The following is a 20,749-nucleotide window of genomic DNA, read 5'->3' as shown; positions in this document are numbered from 1 at the left end:
GCATCCCAGAGCCCCTCTGCTCTGACTTCTATGAACTTGTTTCTGTGTTGGGTCTGCTCTTTTTCCTGGTACTCCCAGCTCTGAGGAGCTGCCACCCAGTGAACCCCAATACTACATGCATGCATTTCCTTTACACTTTATGTATACATACACAAATGCTCACAGTCACACATTTATTTGCAGGCTAACATACATGATTATACACACTGTCATATACATGTTCCTAAATTTATATGTTCATAAATAAACATAAAGGCATTCACATAATCTCAACTCTATGCCCAGAAAATATGCATTCATATTCACACACACTCACAAGTAAACACATATTCACACTCACTCTCAGACACATTGATATATATCAATGTATATGCACACATTGGCTTATAAACACGCGATACACATTTGCTCCCAAGTAAACACACCCATGAACCTCCATGCTCAATCACACACACTCACAAAACATAATAAAACAAAATATTAAAATCTCATAGTTCCATAAACCCTATTCCTCATTCAGGCCTTGAAACCAGGCTGTAGGATTTGGGCAGCAGCCCAACACAAACACAGAGCTGAAATCCAAAATGGTAGGCCGCATGGGAAGGAAAAGTGGAGGGAAAGGGAAAGTGAACACCCAAATTCATTTTGGCTTCTTGACTGGCATTGGATAGAGGCCAGGTCGGTGAGTAGAGGCCTCGCAGTTGGCGGGGAACAGCCTCCAACGTCAGGCACTCGCTCAGGGTTTCTCGCTTGTGTGGCAAATATTTTCGGCAAGAGCTGTCCCTTTCTTATTTCAATTTATTTTATTTTCATTTGTATTAATTTGTCTCATTCTAAATTGACACAGGTAACCCAAATAAAATTTAACAATGGTGGGGCGGAGAATGGGTCTGGAAGAAAGAGCCTGAGCGGTGCGAATTTACCAGGCTAGTGTGGCAGCACGCCCGCCGCTCTGAGCCTGACCGCGCCGCCCGCCGGGGACTTCCTCCAGGAGGACTTTCTGCTCCTTCTCCGTGCCGCCGGCAATCTGGAACCTACTCCGGAGCAACAGAGAGAGAAAGGAAAAAAAGAAAAAAGTATTTTGGGGACATTATTTCGTTTACTGCATTTGGATACTAACCGCTCAACTCAAAATATTGGGTGTTTCAGGGGACCTAGGAAACATGGGCCGATTTTTTAATTTTATTTTTTGTTCCAAACCCCCCCCCCCCAGATTGTGAGACAAAACCCGAAAGATTGTGTCTAGGCAGCTAGACCTGCGGGATTGATTTTTAGTATAAATTCGATTATAAACCCTGGAATGTTTAAATGTAAAGAACAGACATCGTACATAAAAGGGGGGAGGGTTGGTTTTAGGAGAATCTGTTTCATTTGAATTTGTAAGAAAAAGGCTCCAAAACCTATAGTTTCCCCCATTAAGGATCAGAGAACCCCCTGGAGAGCGCATCGGGCTGCCTTACAGAACCTAGACTTTCTGCTTTGGGGTGGGAGAGGCTGGGATTTGGCTTTGCCCTCCCCCAGTTTCTGGGGTGCAGAGACAAGAATTGGTTGGTGTTATACTATCTGCCTTGGCCCCCATCCAGGCCACTTTTCCTCCTGGGGCAAAATACTAGCCTTAGAGGATCTAAGGCCCCTAAACCCGCAGTGCTGCAAGCCACACAGGTGGGGGTCTTGCCATTTCTAAGGCTAGGGACGAAGGAGCCTATACAGAGGGGGAGGGAGGACACTGGAGCTTTCATTTTGCCTTGGTTCAGATGGCAACTCTAGAAACCACTATTGCCCCCCCCCCATTGCCTTACAACAGTCCCTATCGGGAGGATTTAGGGTGAATTTTTACTAGAACTGGCAGTGTTCCTATGGAAAATAAGGATGTTCAGAAAAGAACCCCCTTCTCAGCTGGTTTTGTGTGGCTTCCCCACTCTGATTCCCTGCCCCCAAAATCTCACCCCTGTTCATATTAGGGTTTCCCCAAAAAGAGAGAAGGAGAAGAAAAGAAGATGGCGACTGAGAAAAGGGTTGCTGGTGGAGCAGCCATGAAGAAATGCAATAAATTCCTTGTTGTTTTATGAAAATTTACAACTTTGTGATAGAAGTTTATGAGTGGTTGAATACAGCGATTGGCCAGCGCCGGTCATGTGGCCAGGCGATCGTGAACATGAACTTTTTATCATTTCCCTGGTGGTTATAATGCAGCATTCTTTTGGACACCACACCTAGGTCGGAGCACTGTCGTCCTTCAGGGCTCCAGCCTCTTGATATTTTTATACTTCAATATCAGCTCAATAGAGCAAAGGAGAGAGAGGAAGAGAGGGGGGGAGAAAACAGAAAAGAGAGAGAGAAGGAGGGGTGGGAATTACACAAAAGAGAACCAAAAATAATTTTGATTTCTAAGTTAATTTGCTTGCTGATCTGGGATTTCAGTCATCATGGAGGGTAAATGGACAATCTGCCCAGGACTGCAGCCTGATATCATTTTTCAAAGCCAGAACTTACTCCATTTTCTATGCAAATGTCAGAAAAGCGAAACACCCTCTCTCCCAAGTCAGAGAAGGGGAAGCGACGGCTCTCAGGTTGGGACAATATTATCTGGAAGCTGAAGAAGAAACTGAACGCTCCTTTCTCCCCCGCCCTTCCCTTCCCTTTCTATACGGAGGAGAAAAAAATCTCAAGATCTGCAAAGGTAAGGGAGACTCTACAATTTTCTTCTTGTTCGTTTGCATGGCTTTTGTAGGGGGTGGGGCTTGGGGTTTTCTCCCTCCTCCCCCCTGCTCCAAGCCGGGGCTGAACCCCACCTCTGGGCGCTGCAGGGAGAGGCTTCCCAGGAAATTCGGTAGCGAGAGAGGGGTGGCTGCTTCCTGGAGGGGAAGCCCAGGCAGAGAAGATGGGAGGAAGAACAGAAAGGGGCAACGAGGCTAGCTCTAAGTCGTCTTTTTAAGCTTGGAGGAGAGGCTCAAACAGGGGGACTGAAAAGGAGAGGATGGGGGTGTCTGGCTTCTACTGCACCCGAAGAAGCCAGTCGCTATGGCTTCTGTGGGTTTGCCCCCTCCCTCCTATCATTCCTTCCTTGCTCTGTCCTCTCCCAATTGCTCCCGCGCTGGAATTCTCTTGCCTGGTGCGGATGTCGGCGGTTTCCCGGCAGCATTGGCATTTGGGGCGGTGGCGCTAAGGGATGTCCTGGTCTCTGTAGGGCCTGGAATCTCCGCAGAGGCCGGCCAGGGCAAGGAAGCAGCTAGAGAGACAGAGAAAGAACAATTCACAGAAAAGTGTTCACTGTCTTTGGTGACATTTCTAAAATTAAAAGGCTGTGGGTGGAAGCACCCAAAGAGAGGGAGACCACCACCCCCCCAGGAAGCCTGCCCGAGAATGCCCAGGTCTCTCGCCACTCCCACAGGAAGGAGCTTCGCTCTGCAGGGAGACAGTTTTGTGGTTTTAACGCGGTAGGTCACAGCGTGCTGGTTTCTGTACTATATTGACTCTCCTTACTTGTGTTGTACTGGTATGGGTCGTGTGGATTTCGGTGGAGGAGAAAATTGTCGTGTGTGTGTCTGATGTGGAAACATGTCAAACTTTCCTGGATCCAAACGTGGTGATTGTGAAGAAGATATTTAGCCTGTTGTTGTTTTAAACTTGTAAACAAAACAAAACAGAAAGAAAAGAAAGAAGAAAATAAAAAGAAAACCTAGTTATGGGACTTGATGGTATTTGAACTGGAAAGCCTAGACTGGTGCTGAGCCTGGACAACCAGCTAGTCCTGTACCTCAGGCGCCCAGATTTCACCACCACCCCCATCCCCCCACCCCACCCCGCCCAGTCAGGTCTCCTGGGGAAGGGGAGAGGTGACAACCTTTGGGTGGGAGATAGATTCCAAAATTAGCTGGTGGGGTGGAAGAAGGCACAAGCCTTGAGGCAAGGACTTAAAAGTGGGGTGACAGAGCTTCTGGGGAAGCTTCTAGCCCAGAGATAAGTGACATTAGGCGAGGAGGGCAGGAGAGACTGTGATTTAGTTTTGTCTGCATGAATAGGTGATTGCTTTTCTCTTTCTTAAGACCAAATGCAGGGCGTTCATTCTCGGGCCTCTGGTTGCCCGTGAACAGAGGAGCCTGGGGCGTGTAGAGGGGGTGTATATTAGCTCTCTCAAGAGAGAAACGGACGGCAGCCACTTGTGGCACGGGAGGGGAGCTCCTGGGGGCGCAGGTAGATGTCCTAGGCACAGGCCCAGACTGGGCACCAGAGGGATCACTTGGCTTAATAGCTAGAGACGTTCTCCGCCAACACCCAAGGCACTCGGGCCTAGCCTCCAAGGAAAAATTCCCCCAAACCCACCCATCCTAAAGGTCTTTTTCTCCAGTAGTCTTGGCGGGTTATAAATCCTCCCTAAGACAGTTTGCTCTGACCCAAATTATGCGGTTTGCTGCCATCTACCGTCCGTTCGAAGACACGCGGTTTTGGCTCCGCAAGCCCCAAGACACTGCTAGTGCAGTGCTGGACGCCTGAAGCCCCAGGCACAGAAGATTCGGGAAATAACCGGCTCACACCGACGCTCCCTGCTGGATCTTGGTTCCCGGGTGTGGATTAGAGAATGGAACAAATTTCTCCCCAGTCCACCATTCCCAATGTCATACTCCCCGCTGTCTCCCGCCCATCCCGGCCCCAAACTTGGTGGCTAACAGGGGAAGCAGCTTTTCCCAGGGCGTATTTAAAGAGGACTAATGCTACATTCAGTGGGCAGGGGGCCCTAAACCAAGGGGTTGAGGGCAGAACAGACCCATCAACACCCCCACCATCACGATCTCCTCCGCCCCACCAAGGCGCGGGAGAAGATCCGGCCGCTGGAGAGATGCGAGGCCAAGGCTGTTCAAGGTTTATTTGGTTTTCTTCTCAGCCAAAGGAAGGGGCCGGAGGGGAAGGCGCCGGCCCAGGCAGTTCCACTCGGTTGTCAAAAGACAAGCCGGGTCTGTGTTTTCCCGGTTGGCTGGTTGGTCTTGCCAGTTCCTTGGCTGGTGGGTCCGTGGTGAAGGAATTGAACTGAGTTTTCTGGAAACTGAAGGTGTCTCAAGTGTCTATCCCCTCCCCCATTCTCGATCGTTTCTAGCGAAATCGACGCAAATATGCTTTGGGGGGAAATCGGGAGTGGGACTGGGGCTAAATCATTAAGGAACCCACCATAATTTCCGTTCCTGCGGCACCCCTCCACCCACTTAACGCGCCCGCTTTGTCAGAAGGGGGTGGCGAGAGCCGGGGTGCGAGCCTCTGCTGCGGCGTTTGAATATTGGCCCCTGTCTCGCGGGTTACTGATTAGCTCGGGCTTTCAAGTCTCAGGAGGAAGCTCTGGCCTCTCCTTTAAAGGTACTGTGGCCCTAATTCCTGGCGAGGGGGGGTGTTCCAGGAAATTGCCTCCGGTGCCAAGCAAGCCGAGGTGTTGCTAGGGTCTGGCCCGGAGCTAACGAAGCTATCGAGGTCAAGGGGCCTAGCAGTACTGGGGGCAAACGCTGCGGTTGCGGGGCACCCTGCCCTGCCCCCCTCCCCCGCGCCCTCGGCGCCTCTTGAGGTTGGGCCTCTGGAGCAGCTCTTTCAGCTCTTCCGCGGCGGAGTGACTTTCTGACTGCTAGAAGGCTAGAAGGCTCAGCTCAGTGAGTTGGGTCTTCGGGGAGCCTCGAGGAAGACAACATGGAAGGCTTGGGCCCTTAGGAGATTTTATTCTTTTGAGCAATCTGAAAGACAGGTAGGGTGAGGAAGTCGGGCTGTGGGATTGAAACCCTTCAGGGCTATTAGGGTGCCTGTGGACCTGTGAGGGGGGGCAAACCGAGCGAGCCATCGCCCCCACACCCCAAGATCAGAGAGGATGGCGCTCATTTGCATAATGGAAATGCGGTCTTGTAACTCAATTTGGACAGGCCAATTTTAGGACAAAGTGTTTCGTGTAAAGAGCCTCCTCCAAGCTTATGGAAGGAAGCACAGGGGTACCTCTGGGAACATTTACGTTCCCCAAGCCCAGAGAATCCAAGTCTAGTGAGAAAACTGGGTTGATATGTTTTCATCTGAACCATCCCAGCCAAAGCTGGGAATAGGTGAAGGTGCCTAGAATCCAAAGAGTTGGCTTTGGGAGGCTTGGGGGGCGGGTAGCTTAGAGGAAATGGAAAGCCTGGACAATGTCTCAATCCCTACTCACCCCACCACCACACATACATATAGGCAAATACTCCTCCCTGAGGTTACCCTTCAAGAAGAATTTTACTTCTGAACTGAACACAACTTAAGAAACATTTTCCTGGGAGCTAGAATGTGTGTGGTTGCCCACAGGACTGCAGATTCACAACCGAGAAAATTACAATTATAAATCCTGCCTGTGGTGTATCTGTACAATACCTCTGTTATGTACTCACGAGTTGGTACACCTTTCTATCTACTGCTCTGAACACACACTTCCTCCTTGAGGCAGGGAAAGACACCCCAAACTAGCAGAAGGCTGTGCCTGCTGTGTATTTACATATTCACCCAGAGACAGACAGAGGTGGACTGAGACACAGACAGATTCGAACAGATCTGGCTCCAGAAACCAGGCGGTCTCTGGCCCGCTCTCCCTGCCTGTTCTTTTTCCCAAACAAACGGATCAGATGAATAAACGCTCATAAATACCTCTGAGCTTAGATAAGAGCGATGAGGCGCTATTTCCTTTCATGCCCGACTCCAGGCGCCCTGGCAGGCCCTCGAATAGTGGCTCCATTTCCCAACAGGCAACCTGCAGAGGTGAGGTTAATTTGGCAGTTGTGATTCTAAGAATAAGGCAATTATTTTCCTGCCTCTAGCACAGGGAAAGGCTCCCTTCCTCACTGCATCTTACTTTGCCCAGACTCTGGGGGGCGAGGGCGGACGAACCATACTCCCCAGTGCTAGGATGAGGACATTGTGACCAGCAAGGGGGGCAGAGAAGACTGAGGCCCAGAGCTCAGTCTTAGTGTCAGGGTGGAGGGAGGTGCATGCAATGACTCTTTCCCCATCTTGTTAATATAGCCCCTACTCCTCTCTAAGAGTGAGCCCAATCATAGCTAGATTTGGGACATTAACATTTCTTCATTTTTAGAGGTTTTGAATTACTTCTCTTAAATTCTCATCAACCCCCATCCCCCAGTGGAATCTGGCTTGGAAGTGATTGGAGGGAAATCCAGGATGGCCACTTTGCCATGAAGGTTCAGTCTAGAAGTCGCCCTGAGTTCAGAGAGCCTTGGAGACTATTTTGCAACCAATTAAGTTCTCACCCTTGGTCACTCAACCTCAGCCCTGTACCACCTTCTCTAGTGTCTTGCACCATCTCCAGTGGGCAGATCTAAGTCATAAAAGGGAGCCCTGAGGACAAGGCAGAGGAGGGTCAGTCTGGCCAGACATCAGACTTTGTCCCACATTGTGCCCCCTTCCTGTTCCCAGGTTGGAATATTGTCAACCTTCACTGGATGGCCTGTGCATTGTGGTCCTGTCTCCCACCCTGTGCTCCATGCTCATTTTCCTTGGATGATAGAGCCAGAGACATACACTCTCACACCCAAGCTTGAAAGGGAGCAAAGTTGATGATCCAAACATGCGGTGTGGGAGGGAATTGTACAGATCCTGAGAGACAGAAAGTAGAAGGGGATGTAGGCTGATGGTTTGAAACTGCCTGCTGAGTCCCCAGGAGGATTGGAACACCTTCCTCCTTATAAAACTAAAGCAAGACCAAGTCCTGGGAAAGAATTAATTTTAAAAAGAACTGCCAGCTTCTAGAGAGACCTGGAAAAGGGGAAAGGACTCCTCTTTTCTGGTGGTCCTCTGATTGCCTTAAAAATCAGGAGGATTTGGAGACTCACAACTGCAAGAGGAACAATTTCTTCTATGTGCCCAGATTTACTTGAGGATTCTTGATTTCTACAAATCTGAGCCCAGGATATTTTTAATGCCTTTTGGAGTATCCAGGGGCTACTGGAGTGAGGGTTGCAGGCAGGATGGGGATCAGACAAATAAAGCCACATAGGCTGAAGACTATCCCTCACTCTTTGTATTCCCAAGTGAGGAGAGGGCAAGTCCTTTCCCCCAGTGCCTCGTCCCCTGCCAAGAGGGTGCAGCTGCTTACTAGAACCAGGTGAGATGTTGGGCAGCAGCAGCCACAGCCTTTCAAGAAGCTCCTAGCCTGGTGCAGAGCCAGAGGGGAAACTGGGGCTCAGGACCTTCTGCCATTTTCCCCTCTTCTGGGTCTTTCAGGTGGTAGGATCTGATAGGTGCCCTCAGACCATAAGAGTTGTGGAGAAGCAGGAATAATAAACCCAGGCTTAGAGGAGAGAGAGCAGATCTGATAAACAGGAAGAAATGATTTTCAAAACCTGGGAAGGAGGGTGTTTCTTCTTCGCTTCTCTTTCTGAAATGGTGCAAAAATCAGAGAACTCTGATCACCTTCTCCCAACACTACACATCTCCTTTAGTCCTCTCTAAAGGAGATTCGGGAACATTTATCCACCCCTCCCAGAGGCAAAGAGCCCAAGTAACGCAGGGGTTAACTTTTCTGAAAACACAATTAACTTTTTCCTATCCTTCGTGGGGTGAGGGGAGGCATATATTTATTTAATCACTGGGAGATGAGGTGGTCTCAATCCAAATGCTCCTTCCTCCCTCAAAGGCACAGCCCGTCTTTGCAGGTTCTATGTAGGTGGAACAGGACGCGTTGTGTTGTTGGGGGGGGAGGGGGAAGAGAGAAAGGAGAAGGAGAAGGAGGGAAAAAAAGGTTGATAGGTTTGTGCGCGGGTCCCTCGTGCGGGCTGCGCTCCTCCAGGGTGCTATTTGACAATTCCTGCCTCTGCCATTGGTCAGTGTTGGATCAGATGGTTGTATTTCCTTCTGGCCCTCACTGGCACCTCGCCATCCCCCCTCAGCTAAAACCCAATCTCGGATATACTACTAATAGGCGCGGCGCTCAGACTATAAAACACAACAAATCATAAACCCGGCGGAGCAGCAGCGGCCGCGCGCGCCTCCCCTCCCAATGAGTTCCTATTTCGTGAACTCCACCTTCCCTGTCACTCTGGCCAGCGGGCAAGAGTCCTTCCTGGGCCAGCTACCGCTCTACTCTTCCGGCTATGCGGACCCGCTGAGGCACTACCCGGCGCCCTATGGGCCCGGGCCGGGCCAGGACAAGAGCTTTGCCACTTCCTCCTATTACCCGCCAGCCGGCAGTGGCTACGGCCGAGCGGCGCCTTGCGACTACGGGCCGGCGCCGGCCTTCTACCGCGAGAAGGAGTCGGCCTGCGCGCTCTCAGGCGCCGACGAGCCTCCCCCGTTCCACCCTGAGCCGCGGAAGTCGGACTGCGCGCAGGACAAGAGCGTGTTCGGCGAGACCGAGGAGCAGAAGTGTTCCACTCCAGTGTACCCGTGGATGCAGCGGATGAATTCGTGCAACAGTGAGTGACACTTTCCGCTGCCGGTCCGACCCTAGGTTCCCCAACACCGGAGACAACCAGCGAGACTCCCCCCCATTATCCCACAGGGTGCTAGGTGGGCTTTGCAGTTAGGAGACAGGGGAAGATTAGGCGCCTGCATGGGGTCTCCCCGCTCTGTCCTCGGGTTTGCAGGAATTACAAAGTTTGCAAAGTCCCAGCTACACTGGGAGCCAGGGGGAGTAAGTGGGCTCCGGTGCGGCACCAGGTCAGAGTCCAGGTCCAGAAAAGAAGCAGGGGCCACAGTCACTGACTTTGCTTTCCTTTGGGCCCCCTTGCTCTGGTGGGTCCCCCACCTAAAGAAGGCTCCATCAAAAACTGAGCGCGTCATGGTGGGGGGATGTGACTCTGGGAGGGAGGGTTGGTCTGTCTGGGACTGTGTATCCCTTAAGGTGGGAAGCTGGGGAAAGGAGAGGCACTAGGAAACGGGTGGTAGTCAGAGAAGAGAGGGAGAATAGGGATAGAAAGAGAAAGGGAGCAGATGGAGGGGGGAGAAAGAGAAACAGGCGCCTGGGTCTCTGGTTGGAGTATTTGTCCGCCTTAAATCCCAATTGATGTCCATTAGCGGGACACCAAAGTGAGGAGCCGTTAATGTGGACTATAGATCGATTCACGTCATTACAGATTAAGGGCCTGAATCTATCATTGGGTGGGCGGGGGCGGGGGCCTAGATGGATGGAAAGGGAAAGAAAGAAAAGATACCGCTAGAAAGAGACACACCTGGCCAGCCCCTCCCCCCAGGCTCAGGTGGGAGTTCAAACTGCTCCTCCCTTCCCCCCCAGAGAGTCTAGATAGAAAGCACTCGCCTAGGAGATCAGGAGGGAATCTGGAGGGGGCGCTGGAGGAGTGGAAAAGGGGGACACGGAACAGTGAGAGTGGAGGGTAACCCGGGACGTCTAGAAGTCCTTGTTTGAGGGTCGAGAGGGGGAGGAGAGCTCTGGGCACTGTGACCCGAGGCCTCAGCGTCTCCACTCTGCGTAACAGGTTCTTCCTTTGGGCCCAGCGGCCGGCGAGGCCGCCAGACCTACACGCGCTACCAGACGCTGGAGCTGGAGAAGGAGTTTCACTACAATCGCTACCTGACGCGGCGGCGGCGCATCGAGATAGCGCACGCCCTGTGCCTGACCGAGAGGCAGATAAAGATCTGGTTCCAGAACCGCCGCATGAAGTGGAAAAAGGAGAGCAAACTGCTCAGCGCGTCTCAGCTCAGTGCCGAGGAGGAGGAAGAAAAACCAGCCGAGTGAAGGTGTTGGAAAGGGAGGGGGCTGCGAAGGGAGAGGCCTGTAGGGAGCCTAGGGCGTTGGAGAGCCCCAAGAAGGCTCTGCGGGCGGAGGAGCCCAGAGAACTGCTTTCCAGCTCAAGACAGACGGGGCCCAGCGCTGTCCTGGACGCCTCTGCCCGCAGAGCTCTTGGCGGGTGCTTGGAGGCTGTGCCCCGAGTCACCCAGCACCCCACGACCCCCCTTCCTCCCTGAGAAACCCGCTCGGCCGGACCAGGCTCCCTGTGAGAACAGAGGATAGGACTCACTTGATGTTTCCTGGAAGCAGAGCAAAGTGCTCTTGTTCGTGTCGCGTCTCATTTCGTCCATGTCCCTGTGCACGGTTCAAAGGTAGATTCGCTGTCCCCCAACGGGGGCCTCGAAGACTCCCTGACCCCAGACCTGTCGTCTCTCCCACTCCCTCCCCAAAGCCACTGGAAGGAGCACATACTACCTAGAATTTAAGAAGAGGAGCCTCAGAAGAAAACAAAGTTCTATTTTATTAATTTTCTATGTGTTGTGTTTGTAGTCTTGTCTTAGCTCTGGACGTGAAATACTTCAGTAATAATATTAATATTATTAATAATGATGATAATAATAATAAAGACGTGAAAACTTGCCACTCCAGTCAACCTCCAATCCTCCCCTGCCATTTTTTTTCTTCTCTCCCCTCTCATTGTTCCCCCACCCACTCTGTGTCTTATGGTGGGAGCCCTGGGCAGCCTAGGACTTCCCCAGTGCGCTCCACTCAATTTGGAAGTTACAATTGAGATAAAGGCTGGAGGGATCAGTCCCTTCCAGGCCCCAGAGCTGGGCCTGGACAGTGCTGAGGCTCACAACTGCCTCTCCCCCTGCAGACTTCGGAGACGAGACAGAAAGGGAACGTTATTCTCCAGCCTTTCCTTGTTTGTCCACAGCACTGAGGGAGGCCACCAAAGGTCCTCTATCCCAGAGCCCCTGCAAAGACTGAGCCTGGAGAGCCTAGGCACCTCTGCAGGATTTTCTATCCTCATGGTTGCTGAGGCACCTGGCTTTGGGCATTCCCACATGGCCAGGTCTCCTCCAGTCCTGGCCCTAAGCTTGTGGTCAGTGGCTCTGGAGACTGGAAAATGGGGCCACTGCGTATCTCTCCACCATGCAGTTGAAAAAGCTAGGTGCCCTTTCCTACCTAAGGAGAAGCTCAACTAGGGGAATGTAAAGCCGCCAGCATGCACTGGTAGAAGGGTTTGACTTTCTCCCTCGTTCCTTGGAGATCCGAGGGCCGAGGCCAGATGATGGGGCATTTGGTCTCATCCTCTCAACCCAAAATGGCCCATTCTCTCTCCGCTCCCACCCGCACCCAGGTGGCAAGCTGCTGACACTGTTTTCCTTTCTTCCTCCTCCCTCCCTCTCTCTTTTTTATTTTTAAAGAAAATAGCCGCCTGGCAGAAGGGGCCCAGCTGCGGTGGTCTCTCGCCGCCCAGCGCGCACAGCAAGACTGCTGTCCTCGGAACCCCTTCTCACGGAAGGCGGTTGGCCACCCGACAAATTCTCAAACTGCCCAGTCTCCAGCAAGGGACCTCATGTGGGGCTCCCGAATAACCAGGAGGCCAAGGGATCTCGCTTTAACCCCAAACTCTCAGCCGTTACCACCCAAACCCAAGCCGCTGTTGATGCGGTAACCGCTGCAATCTTTTCGGCAAGTAGGCCGCTTAGCTTCAGCAGTGCTTGTTCTCTGGGGTCCCTGTACTGTTCTGCCATACCCCGAGGCTTGGGCTAAGGACAAGAAGGAGGCTAGGAAGAGCATTCCAAACTTCCATTAGGCCCAGGAGAAGTGAAAGCTTCTCCTGCTGCTTCTTCGAGCCTCTCGCTCAGCCCTGCTCGCTCAGCCCTGCTCGCTCGCGTTCGGCCTGGGCGCTGTGGATCGCCCTCTGCAATTTTGTCAGGAAGCAGGCCCAGTTGAGATGGTGGGGAGTACCCATTGCAATAATTGTTTTTCACACACAACTTCCAACCCTTCCCCCCATTTCCGCCCCAACTGGAAGACTTGCAAAGCGCAAGTAAAGGAAAAAGCAATTCAATCTTTGATCATGTCTCAATCCAGAGTTAAAATAATGATGTTGATGATGATGATAGGGAGAAGGACACAAACTAACCCTAACCCCAAGAAATGGGTAAAAAGCTAAACCTCCTCCTCTAAAACGCTCAACCCTACGGTGAGCCACGGCCAGGGTTTCTTTCTTTCCGGGCGGTTGCGGGAAGTCAGCAGGGAGGCTGGAGCCGCCGCCATAGAAGTCTTGGGCCCGCGCTCCCGCCAATCGCCGGGAGGTGGCGCGCTCTGCTCAGAGGCCAACGCCAACCTTCTCCTTGTTTCTCCCCCTTCTCCCTTTCCCCCTCTCTTGGAGGCTCACATTGAATCGGCCCTAACGATTCTCGGATCGTCATTATTTGTAACCATAGAGCATGAATTACCTCTTGAGGTCATCAGCGAGAATTTACGACTGGTCAACAAAAGCACGTGATTCCCTAACGCCCCCCCATCCCCCTTCCAACCCCCCCCATATTTGGCCGCATACATAGCAAAACGAAGTACAGTGCATCGCTATAATTCATTAATACATCATAAATCGTGAAGCACAGGGTTATAACGACCACGATCCACAAATCAAGCCCTCCAAAATCACCCAAATGAGCTCGTACTTTGTAAACTCCTTCTCGGGGCGTTATCCAAATGGCCCGGACTATCAGTTGCTAAATTATGGCAGTGGCAGCTCTCTGAGCGGCTCTTACAGGGATCCCGCTGCCATGCACACCGGCTCTTACGGCTACAATTACAATGGGATGGACCTCAGCGTCAACCGCTCCTCGGCCTCCTCCAGCCACTTTGGGGCGGTGGGCGAGAGCTCGCGCGCCTTCCCCGCGCCAGCCCAGGAGCCCCGCTTCAGGCAAGCGGCGTCGAGCTGCTCCCTGTCCTCGCCCGAGTCCCTGCCTTGCACCAACGGCGACAGCCACGGCGCCAAGCCCACTGCTTCGTCCCCCTCCGACCAGGCGACCCCGGCCAGCTCCAGCGCCAATTTCACCGAAATAGACGAGGCCAGCGCGTCCTCGGAGCCTGAGGAAGCTGCAAGCCAGCTAAGCAGCCCAAGCCTAGCTCGGGCGCAGCCAGAACCCATGGCCACCTCCACAGCCGCGCCCGAGGGGCAGACTCCGCAGATATTCCCCTGGATGAGGAAGCTTCACATCAGCCATGGTAATTCTCTCTCTGTCTCTCTTTTTTGTCTTCTCAGCTTTCCTTCTCTGCATTGGGGGGGGGGGCGCAAGGAGAGCTTGGCTTTTCCTCAAATACAGATTTATTTTTCCAAGAGGGAGAGGTCTCTAAGAGGGTCCTCAGGGCTTTGTGGACAGAGCCAAACAGGGTCTCTATCTGGGAGGGGGATATTTTTAATAATTTGTTTCCAGCTTCGGCTTAGGTTTTATTCTCTTAGCTGCACCAGCTTCACGAGGAAGGATAGGTTTTATGTAATATGGGGAAAGGTCCTTCTTACCCCTGAAATTTTAAGATTGCCGCTAGCAAAGAAGGGGAGAGCAGTAAAATGAGCTTCCCAGGGCAAAAGTGCAACCTCTCTCCTCCCTCCCGGGGCGAGCGGCCGCCTGAGCCCAGCTAAGGGTGAGGCTCTGGCAGGGAGCAAGAGACAAAGCCGGGCGCATTCGCTGCCGGCAGAAGTGGGTGCTGTAGGAGAAGGGGGTGCAGAAATCCAGCTTGGGTGTCAGCATCTGGAGTAGGGAGGATTGGTGCTGTGGTGAGCTGGGTGCTGGGGACGCCTGGGTCCTGCTCCCCCCCTCCACCCCCTCCTACCCAGTGCCCCCTCCCTTAACCGGAATAACAGTTGCCTTGCGGCTGTACTCTATCCGCTCCAGATATGACCGGGCCAGACGGGAAAAGGGCCCGGACCGCGTATACACGCTACCAGACACTGGAGCTGGAGAAGGAGTTTCACTTTAACCGCTACCTGACCCGGCGGCGGCGCATCGAGATCGCCCACGCACTCTGCCTGTCCGAGCGCCAGATCAAGATCTGGTTCCAGAACCGACGCATGAAGTGGAAGAAGGACAACAAACTGAAAAGTATGAGCCTGGCTACAGCCGGCAGCGCCTTCCAGCCCTGAGCCTGCCCAGAGGAGCCCCTGGCAGCCCAAGAGCCCGCGTCACCCCAGTCCCAGCCCCTCTAAATCCTCCCCGCTGCAGCCGCCCGCCCGCTGGGGACCGGTTCCCACAAGCCTGCCTTGCCCCGGCCTTGTGTTACGATTTTTCGTTTGGTCTTAGGTCTTCCTGTGGCTCCCTCTCTCCTGGACTGGTTATCTTGTTATTATTGTTAATAATTATTATTATTATTTTCCCTCCATGTTCCCCACTCTCTTCTGATGGTCCCAAATCCGCCAATGTTTCTGAATGTTCGTGTCTGTGGTTGCAATCCTTCCCCCAGGGGAAAAAGAAAAAAGAAATTCGCATGTTTAATGTGAACTGTCCCCTTCCCATCTGTGTTCTAACTTATTTATATAAAAGGATAATTGCTGTATTTTGAGTTTCAGCTGGAAACTTCTCTAAGGGGCGGCAGTTGGAGGTGGGGTAGTGCCGCGTCTGGGGGCCCAGCTGAGCTGGCCTGGGAGATGGAGTCCATGACTGTGTCTCTTTTTCACCCTCCTCTTCCTCCTCCTTTCCCCACTTCCCAGGCCCAAGTCTTCCAGGGGCTAGGTCCTGGGGTAAGAAGGGGCTAGGCAGGACCAAAGGAGTGATGCTGAGAAGAGGGGAGGAAAACAGTAAGATTTAAGTTCCTGCTGCCTGGGTAGGCCCCACAAGGCCTGGTCTGGGAGTATAAGGAAACAAAAATACTCCTCAGTGTAAAGTGTCTTGTGTATTCCTCTGTGAATCCATAGGTCTGGCTAGAGGGCCCAAAGCTTGTAAATATGGGAATAGTCTAGATCAGACCCATCTTTTCCTCTTTACCCATTTCGCTTCCAAGACCATTTGTAGTGAGCGAGTGGATGCTGTACTACATGTGAAATCTGTCTTTGCCGGGCCTGTCTCAGTGATTCGCTTTTGGTATTTGTTTGTAGCTTTCCTTGAAGTCAAATAAATGTTTCCCCCACCACACTGCCCTTCCACTTGTCTTTTCTGGATGGGGGGGTCTGCCTGTCCAATCACTAGGGACACCCTAGACCATTCTAGACCATTTTCAATAGATCTGGGGTATAGGGAAGGGAAAGTAGGATGCTTCCCAGCAGCCACTCTCAGCTACCTAAGTGCCTGGCTTGATCAAGAGTGCTTGGGCCAGGGAACAGGCCTTCATCCTTGGGGGACTGAGGGGCCCAGAAACCCCATGTGGGGCTGGGGCATGGGAAAGGCTGAGCTGGACTCCATCCTGGCCTTCCATCAGCTGGCTAGCAAAGCCTCTGGAAAACTCTTTAGGGAACATAATTTGGGCCTAAGTGAGCAGGAGGCTCCTGGCCTTTTGGAAGTGGATGAGGCCTGCCCAGCTCCCTGCTCCAAATCCCAATTCAATTCTGCCACTAAGGCAAAAAGAAAAAAAAGATCAGCTCAATTTCAAAGGTTTTTTCTCACCCTCACTCAGCCTTCTCTACACTTATCAAGGGCTCCTTCTTTGCAGGGGCCGACTGATCTTCCTTCTTGATTAGGAATTGGGGTACTTCCTGAAAGACCCCTAGTTTCCCCTCCAGCCAGACTAGCCCATGGCCAGGGCCCAGTCCACCTCCATCCAAGTTAGCCTCCACCCTGAGCACCGGAGTCAAGTCTGGACACTTACCCGGTCAATCCCTTCCAGCTTGGCTCAACTTCTTACTGGATATGGGGGGAGGGGAGCTGGTGAGGAGGCTGCCGAGGGTCGTGGAGGCTCTACTGGGCCCTCTTTCCCCTTCACCCCTTGACTTTGTCCCCCTTTGTCCATAGCAAACTATCCCAAAAGTCGCTATGACATTTAGATGTCAAATGGATAGGGGTTTTATCTCGAAGTTAGATCGTAAAAATCGCCGAGAAGTCAGGCAGATACCCCTCACTGGCTCGAGAAAGTCACGTGAGGTCCATAAAGTTAGTTTTATGGTTTTGGGGAGTTGACACCGCGCGGTATATTTCACATTCTCCAGAATGTTAAGTGACACTTTAACTGCTCACTGTGGTGGGGAAGGGGGCAGAGGTAGGTGAGCGCTCTTCCAGCCTAGAGCAGCCAGATCAGCCCAGAAAGCGGCGACGGCCCAGGCCAGCACTCCCGCAGTAAGTAGCTTCCAGCTTTCGCTTTCTCCCCTTGCATTCTGGAACTTGGGATTGGAGGAAGGAAATCTTGCTTCCAGCAGGGCTGTGAGATGATGTAAAGGAAATTCAGCCTGTTTTTTGCATCCAGTTCTGAAAAACTGGATGCCCAAAGTGAGGGCATTCATTTCCATAAGGCCTCAGAGCATCGGATGTTTGGTTTTTATTTACAGGAGTGTCTGACTCATCACAGAAAAGGGGTTGGGTGAGCTCCACGTTCCTTCAGTGCTCTTGGAAACTTAGGGGGCAAAACGAGGGGTGTGAATTACTGAAAGAAGGGACCGTTGTAGGGGGCTACTTCTCTGCTGGATATCTTCAGACAGATATTCTTCCACCCTTGGAAAATAAACTTATGACATTCCCTCTTCAGGGATGTGGGCGTGCGCCACTGGGCACTTTTATCTGGATATATCTGAGCTAAGAAAAAGCACCAGGGGAAGTGGTTGCTGTGGGCTGCCTTGCCTTGGGGTACTCGCTGACTTTCAGATCTTTGAATCTTATAAAAGAGAGTCCCTCCAGTTCTCCATTGCTTTACCAGGGCTGTCTGGAATGGGGAGCATAGCCATTTTGCACCAACCTTCAGCCTGTTGGTCCCAAGCTAATACTTCTATTTGACTCTAAGTAGGATCCTGAGGTCAGAGTAGGGAGTGCAGAGAGAGGCAATTCCCTCCGATCCAAAACCTAATTCCTGGCCAGGAGTAGGGGCAGGGGAGCGCGTCTTCCCTTGAGAAGACTTGGGTATTTAAATGCATCTCTGGCAAGCTCTTCATAAATAAAACCTACTCAAGAACTCAGATTCCCTCCTACCCAAGTGTCAGAAGGGGAAAAAAGAGATTCAGGAGCTAGGAGAGAAAATTGGAAAGGTGCTTTTTTTCTTTTTCTCTTCTTTCCTCTTCTCTCCTAGGCACACCCTCAAAGGCCCCTTTGTTTTATGCCACCACAAACCAGAGGGACTTCAGGATTTGAACCAAGAGGGCCTGTTATTTTTTAAGGAAAAGTCACCCTTCTTCTAAAAGTCAGAGTCCTCTTCCTCACCAAGTTAAACATCCCATCCCCACTTTAAGACCATGGGGCAACCACCCTGTCACTATTCTCTTCATCAGTCCACCATTTCTCGATTAGTTCACCAACTCCCCCATGGGTAGTTCCTAGGATTGGACATGTGGCACCTTAAGGGGCTTATGATCATTGTGTCATGAGCCTCCCTGTTTCCCATTAAGGGACACTGGAACTCTCCCCCTCTCTTTTTTTCTCCTGAAGCCACACTCTATTCCCTGAGCTCTTCAGTCTCTGCCCAAGCCTGACTTAAAGTCTTGCAGGAGAATCTTAACAGGTTAAAACAGAGTCACCCTGGTTTGAAGATACATTATCCCAAGAATGCTGGGCATTCGTTTCTCTTGGGAAGGAGACTCTGGTCAGCTCCAAAAGGATCCCAGCACCATTAAAAATACTAATATATTATGAAGGCATAGCTTCCACAGGCTTCCACTGTCTACAAGGCAAAGGAGTTAAGAGTGACTCAAGAAAGAGAGCAGCAGGGAGAGATCTGACTTGGGACCTCCAGGCGACCCCATTCCTAATATGGTCCTGGTCTCATGACAGTAATGTCCTTCACTCTCTAGAAGCCTTTCCGGGACTCCTAAACCCTAGTTAACCAGGCCTGCCCCTGAAGATTTTGGGGTCTTTTTGGTCCCCTCTTTATGTCAGTACTGCATACTGATGAAGAGTATGTGTGGCTGACTGCCTGGGGACTTCTGCTGGATATATCTGGATAGATTTTCTGGAATGGCAAATAGCATCCCTGGGCAGGGGTGCCCTCTTCCGCCTCAGTGACCAAATCTTTGGTGGGTTTCCTCTCTCTAAGCAGATCCTAGTGAACACATCCTACTGCTGGGCTTTCTTGTTCCCAATTCTGGCTCTTTGAGCAACCTTCCTGCCTAAATCCCAATCAGGACAAGTTGGGGGAAGGGATGAGAGGTGTGAAGGGGTTTCTGTTGTAAAAACTCCATCCTATGCTCCAGACCTGTCCCCTCCCTTCCCGCCTTCCCCCAAGTCATTTCTCTCTCTGGGGAAGCTGTTCTACTCTCTCCAGGGCTCTGTTGTATATCCTTTCCTACTGCTTCCTCTCCCCTGCTGAATTATAAGCTAACACCCTCGGGCTAAATCCTCAACTTGGGACTGGCCCCAGGAGGTGACAGCTGAGGATTAAGGCTGTAGTTTCCCTTTTTCCTAAGAGGCTAGCCTGGCCACCACTCAGTGGGCAATTTGATTTTGATTTTTTTTTGTTTTGTTTTATTTTGTTATTTGTTTTGTTTTGTTTCTCCCAGGCCAAGGGGTGGGAGGAAGTATAAAGAACTGTAAACAGGAAAGCCAGTCGGGCCTGGAGTTCTAAGCGCCCATATTTCATCGGCTTCCTCTCCATAACTGTGGCAGGGACATTTAACCCTTCCCTTACTGTCAGAAGTTATCCAATGAGGACTGTGGGCAGAATGGGGAAATCCACAAGGAAGATCCTTTCTATGTCAGGTTTCTCTACCCCTGGGATCTGGATACTGGGGAGAAAGCCAAAGATTCAGAGCAAAGATGAAGACAAACGCTTGACACAATTCCCAAACTCAGTCCCTTCCCAGTTCTGGTCTCCCTTGCATGGGCTCCCCCAGCTTGGGACTAACCTGGTCAACTTTAGTGGACAGGGCTAGAAAGGACCCAGTCCCCTCTTTTAGAGGAGGGGCTACTGGTAATCCTCCCCATTTTTGGCTGTTTCTCAGAGTAATCGGATTTCCGAGACTGGGATCTGCCCACAGCAGGATTTATCGATTGCTGCAGTGCTGTTACACATACATATTAATTAACTCAGACAAGCCTGGAAACTGAGCTGTTTGGGGTGGGAGAGGGGAGGAGAGAAACGGGGGGCCCTTTACAGAGAATGGACATTTCTCTCTAAGTGCCCCTGAGGCCCAGATTGAAGTTATTTTCCACCGGAATCCTGTGGCCCTCCCCAAGCTTGAAGTATTTGGAGTTCTCAGCAAGGGTAAGAGTGACTCAGTCTCCACAATTGGACTACCCACACATCTCCTAGGGGGTGGAATTTAACATGTCCCAAGCCAGTTCTTGAAGGCCCCCACCTGACTTCTCCTTGTCAGTTTCCCCAGCCCTCCAATGCTGTGTTTTTCTGGTGGATGTTACCACCACGACCTTTCTAGAGGGGCTAACACCCCCTCTTTACCTTCTTTTCAACTTTCCAAAGGTAGAAACTTTTGATGGTTTTCGGGTTTGTTTTGTTTGTTTTAGTGTCCCGTTTGTTGCTGGTAGTGATGATGTTATGGTCTTCCCTTTTCTCCTACCCCTCCCTCCAAAAGTGATTAAAATCTGTTAAAGGATTTAATTAAGAGAGTTAAATGAAAAGGAAGGAGGCACAAATGAGTTGGGGGAAAAAACCCACACCAAAGCTATTCTCAACGATTAAATCGCCATTTTAACAATATAATGGAGTTTGCATCCTGAAAGGGGAAATCAACGCTCATATCTCATCAATAATTCATAGAGTCTGGGATCACACAGAGGTCAGCAGACGGGGGCCGCAGCGCCAGCCTACAAGAGCTGCGAGCAGCGGGCCGCATACATTACAGTCCTGCCGAACTACTGCAGCCACCTCCGCTGCTCCAGGCCAGGGGTGGGGGCGTGCCGACAGGTTTAGGCAGATCTTTAGTCCTTTCTTTTAGTGAATTCACTGAGA

At 51.6% G+C, this 20,749-nt stretch overlaps 3 protein-coding genes across 4 annotated transcripts in view; all 3 read left to right on the top strand.

Annotated features, from left to right (window-relative positions):
• The first annotated feature begins 2,185 nt into the window (after positions 1-2,185).
• On the top strand, positions 2,186-11,330 carry HOXB6 (homeobox B6). The gene is made up of 3 exons (XM_003786466.2): positions 2,186-2,680; positions 8,895-9,419; positions 10,440-11,330. Exons 2-3 carry the CDS (start codon positions 9,005-9,007, stop codon positions 10,697-10,699), a joined length of 675 nt encoding a protein of 224 aa, XP_003786514.1. The 5' UTR covers positions 2,186-2,680; positions 8,895-9,004; the 3' UTR covers positions 10,700-11,330.
• Positions 11,331-13,102: 1,772 nt separating this feature from the next.
• On the top strand, positions 13,103-15,839 carry HOXB5 (homeobox B5). Its single transcript, XM_003786465.2, has 2 exons — positions 13,103-13,942; positions 14,611-15,839. The coding sequence occupies exons 1-2, from the start codon at positions 13,381-13,383 to the stop codon at positions 14,856-14,858; spliced, it is 810 nt and encodes a 269-aa protein (XP_003786513.1). The 5' UTR covers positions 13,103-13,380; the 3' UTR covers positions 14,859-15,839.
• Positions 15,840-16,832: 993 nt separating this feature from the next.
• The window catches only part of HOXB3 (homeobox B3), a 41,257-nt gene continuing 37,340 nt past the window's right edge, over positions 16,833-20,749 (top strand). Inside the window, exon 1 of one of the 2 annotated variants that reach the window (XM_012802971.2) lies at positions 16,833-16,977. The gene's annotated coding sequence lies outside the window, so the exon portion shown is untranslated. The remainder of the gene's footprint in view (positions 16,978-20,749) is intronic. The other variant, XM_012802974.2, reaches the window with a different exon arrangement.

Source organism: Otolemur garnettii, unplaced genomic scaffold (genome assembly GCF_000181295.1).
Source record: "Otolemur garnettii isolate 467f Iridium unplaced genomic scaffold, OtoGar3 scaffold00018, whole genome shotgun sequence".
Taxonomy (NCBI): Eukaryota; Metazoa; Chordata; class Mammalia; order Primates; family Galagidae; genus Otolemur; species Otolemur garnettii.
Note: the sequence above shows the minus strand (reverse complement) of the source record. Positions and strands in the feature narration are given on the sequence as shown.